An 18601-nucleotide genomic window follows, 5' to 3' on the forward strand; every position below is an offset into this window, starting at 1 on the left:
GAATCTATAATAGAGATTAAAACTTCATGGTACCTGCTGCTGCTGCTGCTGCTGCTAAGTCACTCCAGTCGTGTCCGACTCCGTGCGACCCCAGAGACAGCCTCCCAACCAGGCTCCTCCGTCCCTGGGATTCTCCAAGCAAGAACACTGGAGTGGGTTGCCATTTCCTTCTCCAATGCATGAAAGTGAAAGTGAAGTCGCTCAGTCCTGTCGGACTCCTAGCGACTCCATGGACTGCAGCCTACCAGGCTCCTCTGTCCATGGGACTCCAGGCAAGAGTACTGGAGTGGGGTGCCATTGCCTTCTCCATCATGGTATCTAATCATGTGTAATAATTCACACTTTGCTTCCTTGAAGTTGTCTAGAGCACTTCACTTAGGGGGTGCCATAGCAATTAGGAAACTTTCATCATAAATTGCCTTACCTGTATTGTATAATAGTCTCCAAAAGCAAACACCCCAATAATTGTCTCAAGGGTGAATCTCACCTTAACAAAGCCTCACTGAGGCAAGAAGACAGGGATTTGTATGTCTTAACTATGGAACTACAAGTTTTATGAGGCCTGGTACAGTTTTGGGCCTAACAGTTTATTTAAATCTTAAATACTAACATTAAATGCTTCACAAACGGCTTGATCTTCCAGAAAAAGTATTTCAGTGTTCCTCAATGCAGTAAACATTTTGAATCAAGGCCTTCAGCTAATCACATTTTCTCCCATTCAACTTTGAGATGTAGGTTATACTGTTATAAGGAACTTGGACTCAAGGCCTTCTCCTTGGCATTAGATAGGGGTGAACTAAAATTAGTGGGAATTGTAAGCAATGAATAGACCGTTGTTAGAATGATTCCATCATTAAACATTGTTTAAAAGTTTAATAATGTAAATTCCTTTGTAACATTATAGTGGATTTTGTTTTCTCCGTTTTGTACCTATGATATATGATAAAAACACGCTTAAGGACTTAAGTATTAGTTGCTGAGTCTCTGTGACTCCATGGACTGTAGCCAGACAGGTTCTTCTGTCCATGGGATTTTCCCAGCCAAGAATACTGGAGTGTGGTGCCATTTCCTTCTCCAGGGGGTCTTCGCCACCCAGGGATCGAACCCAGGTCTATCGCATTGCAGGCAGATTCTTTACCTTCTGAGCTACCAGGGAAGCCCTAAAAAACAGGCTTAGGTTAAAAAACAAATTGTCTAAAGCCAGTTCAGTCGCTCAGTCGTGTCCGACTCTGCAACCCCATGAACCGCAGCACGTCGTCATTAGCAAAAAGCGCTGGGACTGCAATCCAGGTCAGCTCCATTCAAAAGCCTCTGCTCTTAAACCACTCTGCCACAGTTTCCTTCTTTCACTCCTGGCACCTGTAGTTCTCACCTGGAAAGGACTCCCGCCTTCCTCCTCCTTCCCTCCGGAATTTCTCTCTCAGCAGCAAAAGTCTCTTGAGCCTCTAGTGCTGAGAAAGGTTGCAGTGCTGTCAGTGGGCCAGAGGGATCTCTAGGGAATAGCTGCTTGAGCTCTCAGCGGCACAAATATTGCAGGGCACCTGATTTTAGTCCCTAGATTCTCCACTATTGTCATTTTCCAAAGCAAGAGTACTGGAGTGGGTTGCCATTTCCTTCTCTAGGATATCTTCCCGATCCAGGGATCGAACCTGGGTCTTCCGCGTTGCAGGCAGACACTTGACCGTCTGGGCCACCAGGGAAGCCCAAAAGTGAATGAAGTTGCTCAGTCGTCTCCGACTCTTTGCGACCCCGTGGACTGTAGCCTACCAGGCTTCTCCGTCCATGGGATTCTCCAGGCAAGAATACTGGAGTGGGTTACCATTTCCTTCGCCAGGGGGTCTTCCCGACCCAGGGATCGAACCCGGGTCTCCAGCGTTGGAGACAGACGCTTTAACCTCTGAGCCACCAGGGAAGCCGGGAAGCCCAAAATACAATCTAAAAAGATGGAATTAAATGAGCTTGTTTACATTCGATAATCTGGCTCCCCTGCAGCCAACGTGGTCTTCTTTACGTACGAATCTATCCCTGCAGCGATGGCCCCGCACGTGTCAGTATTCTGCATAGTTGTGATTATTATATGTTTGTAATCATCGGTCCCTATCTGTCTGCCCCACTATCACTGCACTGGGGGACGCGGCGGAATTTGCCGCGTGGGAATCTGAATTCTTGCGCTCACTGCGCAGAGCTCTCCGGCTTTACCCTCAGAGTAAGCGGGAGACAGGCGGTGGATGTGGACTGGGTCGGACTCAGACACCCACCCAGCCTCCTGGATCCTCGTCACAGAAAATCGCGGAGCCAGCCGTGCGACCAGCCTTGGCAGCGGAGGCTGAGGCCCAGGCCGAGCCGGCGGGAGTGCGCACGCGCACCCGCGCGCCGGCCGTCGGTCACGTGGCCTCTGTCCAGGGTTTGCGAAGCCGGAAGTGGCCTGAGGCGCAGGGAGGCCGCGGGAGCCCGCTGGCGGTGGAGCGGCGGAGACCGGGCAAGGTAAGCCGGGACGGCTCGGGCGGAGGGGTTGCAGACGCGTGGGGCACGGGCTGCGGAGCCAGGCATGGCCCGCGAGAAGCAATCCCGCCCCCGTGGGAAACTGGTGTGCTGAGTCAGGGCGGAGGCGGGGCGGGCGACCCGAGGAGCCTAGCGGGACCCGAGGCCGAGCCCTCCCCGACCCTGACTGGGCGGACACCGCCTCCAGGGTGGCCGGGGCGTGCGAAGCCGGCCGAAATGGTCTCGCGGGCCGGTCCGCTGCGTCTGGACTCTTCGCCCCATGGCCGGCCCTTTGACCCGGGCCCTCACGGGTCTGGTGTCGTTGGGCACCGAGAAAGAGGATGTATCCGTTACTGGGGTTGGGCCCTGGCCGCCCGGGCAGGCGGGCATTGATGCCCCTTTCCCTTGGAGTTAGACTGGCTGCTTTCTCCTGTCTTTCCGAGCGTGAACGCGATCGTTTGATTTTTCAGACGATTAAAAAGACATGTCATTAGGGTTTTAATGAAAACAGCAGGGGTTGGCTCACCGGAAGCTAGAAGCCGAAAACGTTTTTAATGAACATACATGTAATGCAAATTCCCAAACGTTTCCTTTGGGAAATGGCTTACGAGTGTATTTTCCAGCCCGTTTCCCCGGTGTTTTCAATAGGTGTCCTCAAAACAAGTTCTCCCCAATAATTGTGTGCGTAACCGAAGGCCGGCTTTTTTCGCTGTAGAACGCTGAATGTTATGTTTAATAAATGATTCACTTAGTGGTAGAGTTTGGAAATCCTGGAACTTTGTCCATATGCGGCGTCACCAAGCCGGTTTTCATCTATGAACAAATGGTAACTTTCAATTTGGACGGTATAAGGAAGTAGACTTAAGGCAGGATCGCCAATCCCGTACTTGTTGAGTGCCTGCTTATGTTGTGTCAAATTTTTGGAAAGATTTATATAGCAAGCATCTTCTAGGTGTGCTGAGTCATGTTTTAGCATGCTGTTGTTGTGGGATAATTGGTAGATAGTTTGAAAAGGCATTTCCCCAATCATTGTGACACCGTAGCTTAATATCTGCATATGCTGCTGCTGCTACTGCTAAGTTGCTTCAGTCGTGTCCGACTCTGTCCGACCCCATAGACGGCAGCCCAGCAGGCTCCCCCATCCTTGGGATTCTCCAGGCAAGAATTCTGGAGTGGGTTACCATTTCCTCCTCCAGTGCATGAAAGTGAAAAGTGAAAGTGAAATCGCTCAATCGTGTCCGACTTGTAGCGACCCCATGGACTGCAGCCCACCAGGCTCCTCTGTCCATGGGATTTTCCAGGCAAGAGTACTGGAGTGGGGTGCCGTTGCCTTCTCCATCTGCATATTAGAGAGCCTCATATCTTAGCTGATCAATGTGTTTTATATTACCCATTAGATGTACATAGGTACCTAATGATATTATTTGTCAGTTATAGTTAGCTCAAGCAGCAAAGTTACATTAATTAGGGAAGCTTTTCATTCTTGAGAAATACTTGAAGATATTATTGAAAAGATATTTGACAATTTTATTATATCAGTAGCTGATATATGTGTATTTCATATTTTGAAAACAGAATCTTATTTTTACTGCTTATTTCCCATAAATTACTGTATATAAAATTATTTATCTGAATTAGTTGGGGGTAAAATTATATTCATATATCTTAATATACAAAGATTGTTGAAGTTTGGACCTTGTCCATTCTTTGTGTTCTTAACCCTACTTGGAATATTGGCATTCATTAATTCATTCCAGAATATCTATTTCTGACTTAACTGTGAAAGGATGTTAAGATTAAATGTGACACTACATCAGGTTTAGATTGGCATGGTGGAACAAGTGTTTATGCTATTTAGCATACCTCATTTTTACTCCCATCATGGAGCACAAATATTTACAATATCCTTATAGATACACAGTTTTAGAATATTGAAGGACAAGGGTAGGGGTATTGTTTTTTTTTTAAAGACTTAATTTTTTTAGAGCAGTTTTAAGTTCACTGCAAAATTGAGCAAAAGGTACAGAGATTTTTCCATATATTTCTTGCCTCTAAACATGCATAGTCTCCCCTGCTTATTTTTAAAGACTTGTTAATATACACTAAGTATGTGTTTATTTATATATTTGGAGGTTGGAAAAACTATCCTTAAGTTAATTTCAGAATTTGTGGCTGAAAGGTCTCTTTTGAATCCTGGTTGTCAGGCTCTGGGTTGAGGAAATTTTAAATTAGGAAAGGTTATGTAATGGCGACAATTGTTTTCGTTAGTGTTGCCTTGCACCTGAAAGAAACAAAGTTATTTTTTTCTATATTTTTGTTGTATTTTACCTTATTTTATTTAAAACACTTTAAAATATGATGCATCAGTGATTAATCTCTCAAAACATTTTAAGGAGGTAAATTATCACTTTCATTGACAGAGAAAAAATTAGAAGGAAATAAATATTTTTTTCAGCCCTGTGAATTAAACTGAATATATAAGATGTCATTAGTTAAAGCTTTTTCAGAGCCCACATAGCATTTTAGTCTTTACTATTGCTGGAAAGTTAGATTTTTATTGGACTGTTTGTACACTTCAATTTAGCAGTAAATTATAGGTGCTCTTTCTTGAGAATAAAAGTAGCTAACATTTGTTTCTTAAATGTATTATTCCCTTAAAACAAGCATGCAATTTTTTTTTCTTTTCTCTTAGTATAACAGGAGGATCGCCTGAGCACGCCGAGATGCAGAGCACTTCTAATCATCTGTGGCTTTTATCTGATATTTTAGGCCAAGGAGCTACTGCAAATGTTTTTCGTGGAAGACATAAGGTTGGTACGGAGAATTCTGTGAAAGCACTGTATGTGTAGTTTTCTGAGATGCACGCTTACACTTGGTGGGTTTGATTATTTTGTCTAAAGAGAGTATGTGTTTCTGTGGTTATTTAAGGTATTGCTGGTGTCAGAGGCGGTGTTATCTACCTAGGAGTGGCAGAGGTCATGTGCTGGGGAAAGGAGAAAAACAGAAGGTTCTATGAAAAAAGGAACTAGGGAAAATTAGTGTTGGCCTTTTGGCTCTCTCCTCCACCTGGTCCTCCTGCGGTAGAGAGTGAGCTCACTGACAGAGTTCAGTGTGGCGGTGATTTGGGGTAGGAGGCAGTAGAGAGAGGCGTGGTGAGGAGCAGATGGGAACTTTTGAGGGGAACCCCCAGATGATTCTGCTGTGCTGTAGTAAGGCTTCTTGCCCCTGAAGTAAACCAGCATTCTACAGAGTAGATTGGTGTAAAGTGAAGTTATCAACAAGGAGCCCAGGTTTCAAAGGCTATATCCTGGTATGAGGTAATCAGAACTGGTTAGTGCAAGGGAGAATAGAATAAAAGGGCTAATCCCAGAGGCATTTCAGGAACCAAAAGGACTCTGTGTCAGCTTCTATACTGGAAAATGAAATGAAAGATAATTGAAGTCATTTAAAAATGAAGAAATTTAAAATCATTAAAATTTCTGTTCTGGGAAGGAAGCTGCAAAAATAATAGAATAAAAACATCCTTTTATGATGCAAATAATCATCTACTAGTTTTTCAGCACTAAGAATTCAGCCCAGGAGCTCAAAACACTTTAGTAAGGAGGAGTTTCTATATATTTTTCTGTAGCCTTGAGACCACCAGTCAGTTCTGTCTGTGACAATGAAATAAATGTTCACAGAGGGGTGCTATTTCCTCTGTGGCTCTTAGGGAGTGAATCAGAAGTGTCGAACAGTTTTCAGCTTTTTTTTCACCTCCAGTTTTTAGAATTATCCACACGTTCCAGTCCTTGATCAGATTCATGGTGATCAGCCTTGAATATTCCTGTCCTAGAAATTGTTTTTGTTTCGTGCAATGTGCCAAGAAGAGAAAATGGGTGGCAGCACTGAATTTAGCAGTGAGACACATCTGACCCTCTGTCTTCCTATGACCCAAATTAACTTATCAGACTTACCTGGTATATGTCAAATACTTTGAGTGGACCTAGTGATTTTAGCCACAGAATTTATTAAAATCACTAAGATTTTAATGATTTTAAGTACAGTTCCTGCATGAAGAGTTTTGGGTTTAGTAGCAAGGTGGCACTGGAAGGAACATAAATTAGAAACTGAGGGAGTGACAGGTACTCAGTAGTGGTAGGAACTGAGGGAGGCATATTTAAAGTGCCTGAGGCTAGTAAATATCTATTTACTAGTGCCTTTCCTTACTTCCCTACTTAGATATCCAGTGTCCTTCATGTTAGTACTTACATTTAGTAGGTGGTATAAATGCCTGATGACTGAAAGAATGAGTGAATGAGGACGAACTACAGTAGACTACCCTGACACGACCTAAAGTTCTTCAAAGGAAGTAAAAATGTTCTTTATCCAATAGAGTTCAAAAACCTCAAATAAGGATTTGAGAGGCATAAGAATTGACTTATAATATTGCCAACATCTAGTTTAGTATTCAAAATGTGTTTTGAGAAACCATATTTGTTCTCAGTGACATCAGTTGGACTATACCCCCAAAATCCTGCTTCCCCCTTAATTACTGCTTGTTTAAGGATCTTTAATTGTATTAGCTAAACCCTTTTTATGTTATTGCTGGGAGTGACCAGGTCCCTAAATTTACTATTTGTTATTCAGGGTATTTGTTGTTGTTATTGACTAGTTGCTAAATCGTGTCCAACTGTTTATGACCTCATGGACTGTAACCCACCAAGCTCCTCTGTCCATGAGATTTCCTAGGCAAGAATACTGGAGTGGGTTGCCATTTCCTTCTCCAGGGGATCTTTCCAATCCAGGGGTTGAACTCATGTCCCCTGCATTGGCAGGCAAATTCTTTACCATGGAGCCACCAGGAAGCCCTGTACAAAATATGAAAGTGAAAGTGTTAGTTGCTCAGTAGTGTCAGACTCTTTGTGACCCCATGGACTATAGCCCGCTAGGCTCCTCTGTCCATGGGATTCTCCAGGCAAGGACACTGGAGGTAGCCATTCCCTTCTCCAGGCAGACTTCCCAACCCAGGGATCGAACCCAGGTCTCCTGCATTGTGGGCAGATTCTTTACTGTCTGAGCCACCAGGGAAGCCCCATACAAAGTTTATTACCTACTTAATTTGTCTCTTTTTCATTAAGTTGCCTGGAGCTGCTACCGTGTGTGGATGAATGTATATGCATGTGATAACTAGGTGAAGTTAAAGGGGGGAGAGCTTTAGGAAGGACATGTTGACCTGCACGTTGTATATATGTGTACTCGTGAATCTCTAAATATTATTCGTAGTGCTTTGACTTAAGGACAGTGACTGATAGGTGACTGTGCAGTTGAATGGAGGGAAACTGGGACATGCTGTCACATATCCCAGTGAACTCAGGGGTATGTTTAGACCACAGAAGAGTGGAAAATACTGGCCTTGGTCACAGTGGATACATTGCAGCATTGTGTTATTTCCCCTGCTTGCTCTTTTCTTAGGATTCTCCTCATTTCAGACTAAGTTTAAGACAAATGTTCTCAAGAAAAATCTCTGTCGGGTGGTAATAGATTTGATAGTGTTCTTATCCTGGCTGATCAAATGGTAAAACAGTATGAATGAGCCCTGGTTAAATTGTTCCATTTTCATTCTGTCTGAAAACAGTCAGTTGGTCTTTTCCTCTGGAAAGAATATACGTGTATTTGGTGTGGAGGGAGCATGGGAGAAAGGGAGGAGTGATCTCATCACACAGATGATGGTCTCTACAGAGTGCACTTAAGACTGAGCTTGTGAGACAGCTAAATGGTCTTAAGAAGAAGATCATGAAATTCTAAGATGAGGGGAGGAGGGCGACGAGATGTAGGTGGTTAATCTGGGTGGGAAGCTGTAGAGAGGGCTTCAAAGCAGGAAAAGCGCAGGGTCCTCGAAGACAGAGAGCCATGAGAAAGCTTTACGTAAGGCATGCTTGAACCCCAAGCTCATAGAGGAAACGAGCTTTCCACTAACTAGGCGGGTTCAGCCTTGGGTTGTGGGAAAAGTAAGGTTAAACTCAGAGAATCTGGCCTGAGTGATTGGAAAGAGGTGAGAGGGTTTGCAGGAGAGCCTTTAAGGTTAATTCTGTGAAGAACATGAGAATGTGCTGTTCACCTGGAATGAAGCATGTGTTTTGTACTTCTAAGATGCCTTCCCAATTTCGGCTGTGCTTTGTAATTCTGTGTTTGATGTACTTCAGTGGACCCTGAGAGAGTGAGAGTTGGGCTACCGCAGCTGTTTTGGTAAAGGAAAGGAAATGCCTTTGATCCTTTAGAAATTATGTGGGAAGCAGCAACCTGCCCTAGTCATCTAGGTGAAGTTGCAGAAAGTCCCCAGCAGCAGCCATGGTGCAATCCAGCAAGAAGGGTGTGCTCTAACCTTACTGTTAACTCCTCCACTTCCACATACACACATTTTATCCAGCTAGGGAATCTTAAAAGTTAATTGCCTTACTTTGAGATTCTTACTAAAAATTTCATATGTGGAATATAATCTTTATAATCTTTCTCTTCCTGCTTTGATTAGTTTAAAACTATTAGTTCCCAGAGAAACCTTGTGAGTTTCACTATTTCTCAGTCAAAATACGTGTTTGCCTTTAGTATTGTTGGCTGTCTTTGCCACATGTATCACAATGGAAGCTTTATTTATAATATGAAAGAAAATAGCCTTTTCTACATTCCAAAGCATACTATTTGAAATAAATATTGAGCAGTTGATTAATGTATTTTAGATTAAAAAAAAAAAGATCAAGAGTCCTAGTATAAACTACCAATGCTTAAAAATATTCAGGGTGTTCTACAAAAAAGATAAATTGCTGTATCTTGTTCTAATGCTACCTTTTTTATTTTCTTTATATTATAAGTAAATAAAAGCTTTCTCTCCTTTTCTTAGAAAACTGGTGACTTATTTGCTATCAAAGTATTTAATAACATAAGCTTCCTTCGTCCAGTGGATGTTCAAATGAGAGAATTTGAAGTGTTAAAAAAACTGAATCACAAAAACATTGTCAAATTATTTGCTATTGAAGAGGAGGTAAGTCATCAAGCTTTAGTTAATCCTGTCATGTTTATTGTTGTTAATACAATTCAGGAGAAATAATCTAACATAAAAATTGTTCTATAAAGAGTGGGTTTTTTAATGCTGAAAATTAAGGCTCATACCATCAAATATTTATTCTCAGAAACAGATATAACAATGGAAATTGTTGGAATGGAATGGACTATAACAATGGAAAATCTCATGGAATCAGAAAAAGTAGTTGAAGTAATAAAAGAATATACAATGTGGTTACCAGTATTATTACTAACAGCAAAACCTAAGCGAAGTTAAATTGACATAATTACATAAAGAGAAAGTTAAACAATGCAAGGAAGGCTTTATAAAAAATCTTTGGAATCCAGAGAGTGATATGTGAATCCAGTTGTCAAAGACAGAATTGATTTTAGTGGGAAACAGTGAAAATAAAAATGTCTTTAGAAAAATAGAAATCTCATTATTATGGGTAATCAAATCACACCTTTTTGAAAAACAATTTGGCAGTTTATATTCCTTATATCAGTGATTTCATTTTTAGTGATTACTTCTTAGAAAGTAATCAGAAATGTAAGCTATAATTTCATGCACAAAGATGTTCATTGCTGTCCTGTTTATAATAAAAAATGGTTAAATAAATTAGAATGGTTGATGGATAGTTAGCCAGAGTTAGCGATACTGAAGATTAAAAGCATAGCCCTCTGGACTGCCAAGTCTGTTCAAGACTTCTTACACGAGCCACAGAGGAGTTGACAAACCGTGCAGTCAGAGAAGTCCCTCCAGACTGCTCATTCAGACACGAGCTGCAAGTTCAGGCGTCTCCAGGGCCATCTTCCCTTAAGATCAGCTGGCTACAAATTTGGGGCTTCCCATGACTGCCCTCAGATTTGATAGTTTGCTAGAATGTTGAATGACTCACAGAACTCAGGAAGGCACTATACAGTTGACCCTCAAACTGCACAGGTTTGAACTGCACAAGTCCACCAATAATAATGTGAATTTTTTTCCACTAAATATGTACTACAGTATTACACAATCTGAGATTGGTTGAATCTGCAGATATGGAGCTACAGATACAGGGCGTTGACTGTAAACTACTTTCTACTGCATGGAAAGTCAGCACCCCTAACCCCTGCTTTGTTCAAGGGTCAACTCTACTTACAAGTTAGTATCTCAGCAAAGCAAAAGGATATAAATTAGAACTAGCCAAAGGAAGAGATCCATAGGGCCATAGGACAGAATGTAGGAGGGTTCTAAACATGAATCTTCCTTTCCGCAAGGATACATTATCCTCCTGGCATTGATGTATGATATGATAGTACACACAGAGTACTGTCAACCCTGTAAGCTCATCCAAGCCTTTGGAGTGCACAGTTTTTACTGAGGCTCAATCACATATTCCGCATGGCCGAACTTTAGTCTCCAACCCTTCCTGTGGGTTCTGGCTAATTCCTTAGCCTCCAGAAGTCGAAACGGAAGTGCACGTCCTAAGATCCCCATCATAAATTACATTTTTAGACCGTCACATGGCCAAAGCCCCCAGATAGAGACACTTTTAGCAGATAGGACATTCTAGAGGCCTATTGAATCAGCTCCCAGTAGCCAAGGGCTTTAACTCTCTAGCTAAAATTAATTCTGTACTGCACAGTGGTTCGGTTCAGTTCAGTTGCTCAGTCGTGTCCGACTCTTTGCGACCCCATGAATCGCAGCACACCAGGCCTCCCTGTCCATCACCAACTGCGGGAGTTCACTGAGACTCACGTCCATCGAGTCAGTGATGCCATCCAGCCATCTCATCCTCTGTCGTCCCCTTCTCCTCCTGCCCCCAATCCCTCCCAGCATCAGAGTCTTTTCCAATAAGCAGTAATAAAAAGAAATATTTAACAAAATTTCAGTCACCTGGGAGCATGCTTATATATAATGTTTTGTGAGAAAATGAGTATTAAAAATATATATGCAGTATGATCTTGATAAATACAGTATGGTGTACAAAGTGTTATGTGTCTATAATGTGATTTGTTACGTAGAAAAAAGACTGGAAGGAAACATACCAAATATAATTATCTCAGTGATGAAATTAGAGATATTTCTCAAATTTTCAACTCCTCAAAACTCAGTTATTTCATTATTTAAAAGCAACAGCTTTTTTCTTTTAAAATTATTTCTTTCATACTACTCAATAGTAAAGAAGTTTTTTAAATATTTTATAAATTTATTTTGGGGATATATAGAAAAAAATTATAAAAGGAAGAAAGAGTAAAAAATGATAATGACTGCTGTACTTAAGATTCATTCACATTTTCAAGTTTCTGAAATGGGCATTATGTTATAATCAATGTGTATTTGTAAGTTGGTAATGCTTCTTTTTTTCCTCTATAAAGCTATTGTTAAATTGATGTTGTATCTTATAATCAATGGTACATTAAAATCATGGTTTAAAACAGATCAGCAGCTCAGATTCCTATGAGCTGACTAGAACTTTGCTCCAAGGGGACCACTCAATTATTCTGCTACCTATTTTTTTTAAGGCTAAAACTCAGGGAACTCTCTGGCAGCCCGGTGCTTAGGGCTCTGGGCTTACACTGCCTGGGGCGCAGGTTGAGTTCCTGATCTGGAAACTAAGATCCCACATGCCACATGGTACTGCCCCCCCAAAAAGCTATAACTCCCTTCTTTGAAGTAAAAGTAGTGAAAGTGTTTGTCACAAGAAGAACTCAAGTGTTTTAAGAGATTCATGACAAAAGCTCATATCCTAAATGTACTATTATGTATTAGAAATTAAACAATTTTGAAAGATCCGTTATAACATTGTAGCAGTGATTTTCTAATTGGATTTAGCCAGCTTTTACTGTGGTTTGTCTTTAAAGACAAATCCAATTTTAATATTAATTTTGGAAAGTGTTAACTCTCATCTGTACAGTCAACAAATATTTAACAAACCCTAGGTAAAAAGCAGTTCAAAATACCTTCATTATTGTAGCAAATCCAACTTTTAAATGAAGTCAGATGAGTATTGGCATATATTGAAAATTTATTTTTTCCATTTCCCCAGTCAGTGATTTTTTTTTTCCAGACAACAACAAGACATAAAGTACTTATTATGGAATTTTGTCCATGTGGGAGTTTATACACTGTTTTAGAAGAACCATCTAATGCCTATGGACTACCAGAGTCTGAGTTTCTAATTGTTTTGCGAGATGTGGGTATGTTTATTTGTTTATATGATTATATATGTGTGTAAATATAATTTAATGACATAAGAATTTTTAAAAATAAATTTCTTACATTCAAAGCTAAAGACCTTTATGGAGTGCTTTCTTAAATATGATATCAAAAGCACAAGTACAATAAGAAAAAAGTAGATAAATTTCATCAACATTAACTTTTGTGTGTCTAAAGGACAGAGTCAAGTAAAAAGACAGCTCATAGAATGAGAGAAAATATTTGCAAATCAGATGTCTGATAAGGAATTTTTATACCATCAAGTCAACAATAAAGAGACTACCCGATTTAAAAATCAGTAAAGGATTTGGTAGACATTTCTCCAAAGAAGATATGCAGGTGACCAACAAATATATAAAAAGATCATTAGGCATTAAGGAAATGCAAATCAAAACCGTAAAGAGATGCCACTGCATACCCACTAGGATGGCTAAAATCAAAAAGACAAAACAAGCATTGGTAAGGATGTAGAGAAATTGAAACCCTCGTATACTGTTGGTGGTATTGTAAAAAAAAGTGCAGGCACTTTACACAGTAGACTGACAGTTCTTCAAAAAGTTAAACAGTTACTATAGGACTTATCAATTCCATTCCTAGGTATTCATCTAAAAGAATTGAAAATATTTCCACACAAAAACTTGTGTACCAGTATTTATAATAATAGCAACAACAAAAAAAGGAAGCCCAGTATTCACCAACTGGTGAATAGATAAATGGGCTACATACAGTGGAGTGTTATTTGTTTGCAACAAGAATGAAGTAGTGGTACATGCTGTAACGTGGATGCACCTTGAAAAATTATGCTTAGTGAGAAACACCAGATACAAAAGGCAACAGTATTTGTATGATTTCATTTATGTGAAATGTTCAGAATAGGCAGATCCTTAGAAACAGAAAGCAGAGTAATGGTGGTCAAGGCTTTGAGAGAAGAGTGGAGTCAAGGAGTGACTGCTAATAGAGATGTGGGGGTTCTTTTTGCATAATGATAATGTTCTGAAATTGGTGTGATGGTTTGTATACTCTGTGGCTCTATACTAAAAACTGCTGAATTGTATACTTTAAAAAATGAGTTTTATGATATGTAAATTTTATCTCAATAAACCTGTTATTAAAAATAAAAAAGAATATGGCAGCCACAGGGAATAATATCTTCTTGGAAAGAAATGAATCAATATTTGAAGAATAGGAAAAGCCCAGTGTTATAAAGTATGAGGTTAGTGGGAATTCTTGAAATTGATACTGGAAGCAGTAGAGACTACTTAGCTTCCTAAGTATACTGGTAGTCCTGAGTTTCCATAATTGAATGTTGATATCTTGAAACTTATTTTTATATGTCATGCTTGGACATTAATCTGTCAGCTGTCAAACAAATGGTTCAGACTATCATTCTATGACACTGCATGTCAGTTAGCCCAAACAATTTCAGCAATTTCTATTAATATTTTTTTTTACTATATTATGTATTGAGTCTAGTTTACTATTTTATGGAATTTTTTTCCCCAAAGTAAAAATTTTAATTATGGTGAAATATTATTTTTCTTGGAAATTTGTATTCTTGGGTTTAGGTAGATGGCCCACAGGTATATAACAAAAAGTAATTCAGGAAGTCATAGGCTTAAGATCATTGTGTTCCATTTTCTTGACAGTATTTAAGAGAGACTGGACTCTTCCTTAGACCATATTGATCCCTGTTCTTCTAAAATTTCTCATTACTCAAGCATGAAATACAAAATCTAAGTATAATCTATTACTTCTTTGATTAAGATGACTTTGGACCAACTTATGTAAAAACTTACATTGAGTGAATAAGAATATATTAATGTTCATTAGTGAATCTGATGCACACACACATACCTACTTATGATTTCCTTTGTTTTATATTTATTGTTGAAGTGGGTGGAATGAATCATCTCCGAGAGAATGGCATAGTTCACCGTGATATCAAGCCAGGAAATATCATGCGTGTGATAGGGGAAGACGGACAGTCTGTGTACAAACTCACAGATTTTGGTGCAGCTAGAGAATTAGAAGATGATGAGCAGTTTGTTTCTCTGTATGGCACAGAAGAATATTTGGTAAGTCATGCATCACTAATAATTTTATTTTGGAAGCTGGATATATTATAAATATGGGTAGTTGGTCAACCAGATCACTCTATAAAATGTCTTAACTCATGGCAAAAACTAAATTTTCTATTCTAATGAATATGGTATGTAATGTGGAATTAGGTATTGGTTTCTAAGGGTGTTGCTTTCTGTTAAAAAAATTCTTGTAAGTTTTATAATACTCTTAAATAATTTTACTAATGTTATGCATCTATGTTAAAAGAAAGAACTGTCTGTACACTCCAGAAGCATCTAGCTAGTAAAGGCTTCCTTATTTGGATCAGAGCAGTTAATATATTACAAGCTTGTTATAATACAGTTCTCTGTAGAGCAAACTTCATTATAATTCTGAAGAAGACTCTCTTCAGGGAGGCTGGTTACTGAAAGATGAAAAGAACCATTATTAGAAACACACACAAAAAAATGAAATGCCTCTAAAAGATCTAACTTCAAATACTAGAAAACTAGAAAAGCTCCGTGGTTGAAACAGTTTATATAGATGTGTTTGTGTGAAGTTAGTAAACATTTGAAACACTTAAGAAAGGCACTTAAAAATAAGTACATTTAACATGTAATCAGAAAGTTTATAATATATAGCTGTCACTAATTGGTTATGGCTCTGAGTTTTATTTTAAAAGTCTTAGATTCTGTGACTTTTTTCCAATTGGATTCTGTGATGGTTATTTTATAATTTGAATAAAGTCAAGGTGCCCCTATAACTTTATTCAGATTGTTCTAACTCTGGCATGCATTAAAGTATCTTAACTTGTTCTATCAATATGTAACCACTAATTAATCTGCAGTTGTATTTTGATAATCTTTTATTAAGAGTACTTAAAAATGGGGACTTCTCTGACAGTCCAGTGGTTAAGACTTCACACTTAGAGTGCAGGGGCACGGGTTTAGTCCCTAGTCGGGGAATTAAGATCCTGCTGTGCAGTGCGGCCAAAAAAAAAAAAAAAAACCTAAAAATGGATTATATTCACCCAACAGCTATTTATGTACAAGCATTGTTGTGGGAATTGAGACTTCTGTAGTGTACCGGAAATACATGATTTCTGCTCCTGTGGAACCTACAATCTAGTGAGGACAGTAGACAAGTAAATAAGATAAATTCAGATAATTAAGTGTTGGAAAGACAATAAGGTAGCAAAGCAGAAGAAAGATAGCTGGGGAAAGCTTCCTTTCAATCTTAAGTCAGCTGATACTTTAATGATGAAAACAGGCAAGCCATGCAAAGATCTGGGGGGAAAGCAGCATTACAAGCAACTACAAAGGCCTAAAAACAGAAGTGACCTTGGATGTTTGGGAAACAGAAGGGATGACAGAATAGCTGGACCTAGTGAAAAGGCAGGTGATAAGAATTGGAGAAGTAAGCAGAAGCCAACCAGAGCACAGACTGGTGGTTTCTACCCTGTATGGTCACCCCCTGTTAATAATAAATGTTTTACAATATTCTTTTCAGTATCTTGAAATGAAATTCTTAGATAATATAATCAACCAGCATACCTAATTAAAGGAAGAGCATAGTATCTTAATATAAAGGAAAATATGATAAAATCATAGCTATTTAATATGTAAAAGTTTACTATCAATTTCAGTAGCAAACAACTGAAATCATTAGATGCCTGTACCTGTGTATGATGTTACCCCCAGTGCACATGCAGTGATAACCTGTGTATTGAATTGGTGAGTCATATTATCATAAGTCTTGTTACTGACATCATTTTCCAAAGCACTGAAGAATTCCTGATAAAGTTTCTAACTTAATAAAGTAGATTTGTGTATATTGCATTCCTATAGCTACAAAAATACTGTTTACTTTATAGTCAAAAATACACTGTTTACATATAAAATGAAGTGAGATCTTTATAAACAGATTTCTTAGCTGCACAAATATCTAGCAGGATATTCAAAAGTCATGCAGGAAGTCAGCATGTTCAACAGGATGTCTCTCATCTCTGGTCTTTGCCCACTAAATTCCAGTAGCCCTTCCCAATGACTGTGGTGATCGAAAGAAACAACGGCAGTACCATACTAGCCTTTGTGAGGGTGATCCCTATTACCGACTGTCAGTCTTTCACATAGTCTGTGAAGGCCACAATTTAGCCTCTGCCACTAACAGACTTGTAAAATGGAAAGAACACAACATTAAATAAACTAACTTCCAAGTCCATGCTGATCTCTTGGCTGAAATTTTACTGTAGTCTATTTTCCTATTTCAGGTTATTCCCAACTCTTTTTTCTAATAGATTACACCAGCAGTTATGATATAAGACACACACAGCCTGAAACTAAGCAGTCTAGAAATATTTCTGTTTTTAAATGAAAATTTTTCTCATTTTGGAATTCCCGGACCAGATGTTGAATCTTCTCCTTTTTATGTGTTAAAGACCAAAGGAAGCACCAGCATTTTTTCTTCTACTGTTTTTAATATGATGGCTTTCTTAATATGAATTACCCAAAAAGTTCATTCGGGTTTTTCCATAAGATAGTGCAGGAAAACTCAAATGAACATTTTGGCCAAACCGATTTAACCTGAGAACCTAGAGTAGGTTTGTCCTTATGCTCCTGTCCCAGATGCAGGGGCCTGGGCACACTAATGCTAATCCCTGTGCAAATACAAGTAGCACGTTCAGGAGAGAGCCTGTGGACCCAGATATGTCAGACCAGCATGCATCAGGCCATTCCAGCTAATCATTCTCAGCCTAGGGAAGGCTTCCAGCTATACTATTTAGGAACTATATTAGTGCACCTTTTGAGGAGGTCCCGCTTTGTCTCCTTCTAGAATCGCTGTATCTGCTCTTCCCAGGTTGGCAGCCTCATGTTCTTTGAAGATCAGGCATGTCCAGGTACTCTTGGCCTCTTCATAGCACCATTGATAAAGTAAGAACCTTCTGCTAGGACAGAGGTCTGGCTCGTGCTTCTTTAGACAATAATGCCTTATGTACCAGGCCACAGAATCAGCAAAACCACTCAGACCCTGTGTATCTGGTAGCCATGTTCCGACATACGTCTTAAGCCCCTCATGCTTGTCACCTCTTCTAATTTCTCATTAAAATGTATTTCCCAAAAAAGTCCCATCCATCCCCCCCAAAATAATCCAGAGCTTGTGACCCTTCGAGAGATGAATTCATAAACTGCATCATTTACAGTAGAGACACCCTCCCAGCAGTGTTATCCCAGTCCCTTGGGCCACTGCCGTATACCACAGTGTCATAAGGCATTGTTTTAGTTTGGGATCATTTGGGAGATCACTCTGCTCTGGTCCAGAGTACACTCTTACAGGTTTATCTACCAAAAATCTTGATTTACAGCATGTAATTTACATAAAGACAGTGTCACGGAGGCTAAGCATGTATGACTTCTGGCTGTCCTTTGCAGAGCTTAATGTCCATAAGAATCTCTGTCTGGATCTGTAAGCTCCTAAGCCACGCCCTATAAATTCCATCTGTTCTTCACAACTGTATCATAGTGTCTTCTGTGCTTAAGGACCATGTGGTGAACATCAGACCAACTTATCTGAGTTGCTGTATCCTCCAACATACCCAATCAGGCTAGTCCTCTGAATTTATTCTAGAAATTTAGTTTTCATCTTAGAGCCCTTATGACTTGCTCACATGGATTGCATGTGAGGTACGAGGGAAAGGAATTGAGGCTGTCTGATATGTTTTGGGTATGAGCAACTGGGTAGATGATGATACCATTTACTTAAAGGGTAAATATTAGAAGGAAGCAGGTTTGAGTCAGAAGACCAGGAGTCTGTTTTTGATACCTT

The 18601-nt window shown here is 39.6% G+C and overlaps 1 protein-coding gene across 1 annotated transcript in view; it reads left to right on the plus strand.

The window, feature by feature from the left end:
- Window positions 1–2399: 2399 nt before the first annotated feature.
- Window positions 2400–18601, plus strand: part of TBK1 (TANK binding kinase 1) — a 45053-nt gene continuing 28851 nt past the window's right edge. The window contains exons 1-5 of the mRNA XM_005902530.3: window positions 2400–2484; window positions 5174–5291; window positions 9356–9496; window positions 12570–12699; window positions 14612–14793. Of these exons, the coding sequence (XP_005902592.1) occupies window positions 5205–5291; window positions 9356–9496; window positions 12570–12699; window positions 14612–14793 (540 nt within the window). The 5' untranslated portion in view covers window positions 2400–2484; window positions 5174–5204. The remainder of the gene's footprint in view (window positions 2485–5173; window positions 5292–9355; window positions 9497–12569; window positions 12700–14611; window positions 14794–18601) is intronic.

Source organism: Bos mutus, chromosome 5 (genome assembly GCF_027580195.1).
Source record: "Bos mutus isolate GX-2022 chromosome 5, NWIPB_WYAK_1.1, whole genome shotgun sequence".
Lineage (NCBI taxonomy): Eukaryota > Metazoa > Chordata > Mammalia > Artiodactyla > Bovidae > Bos > Bos mutus.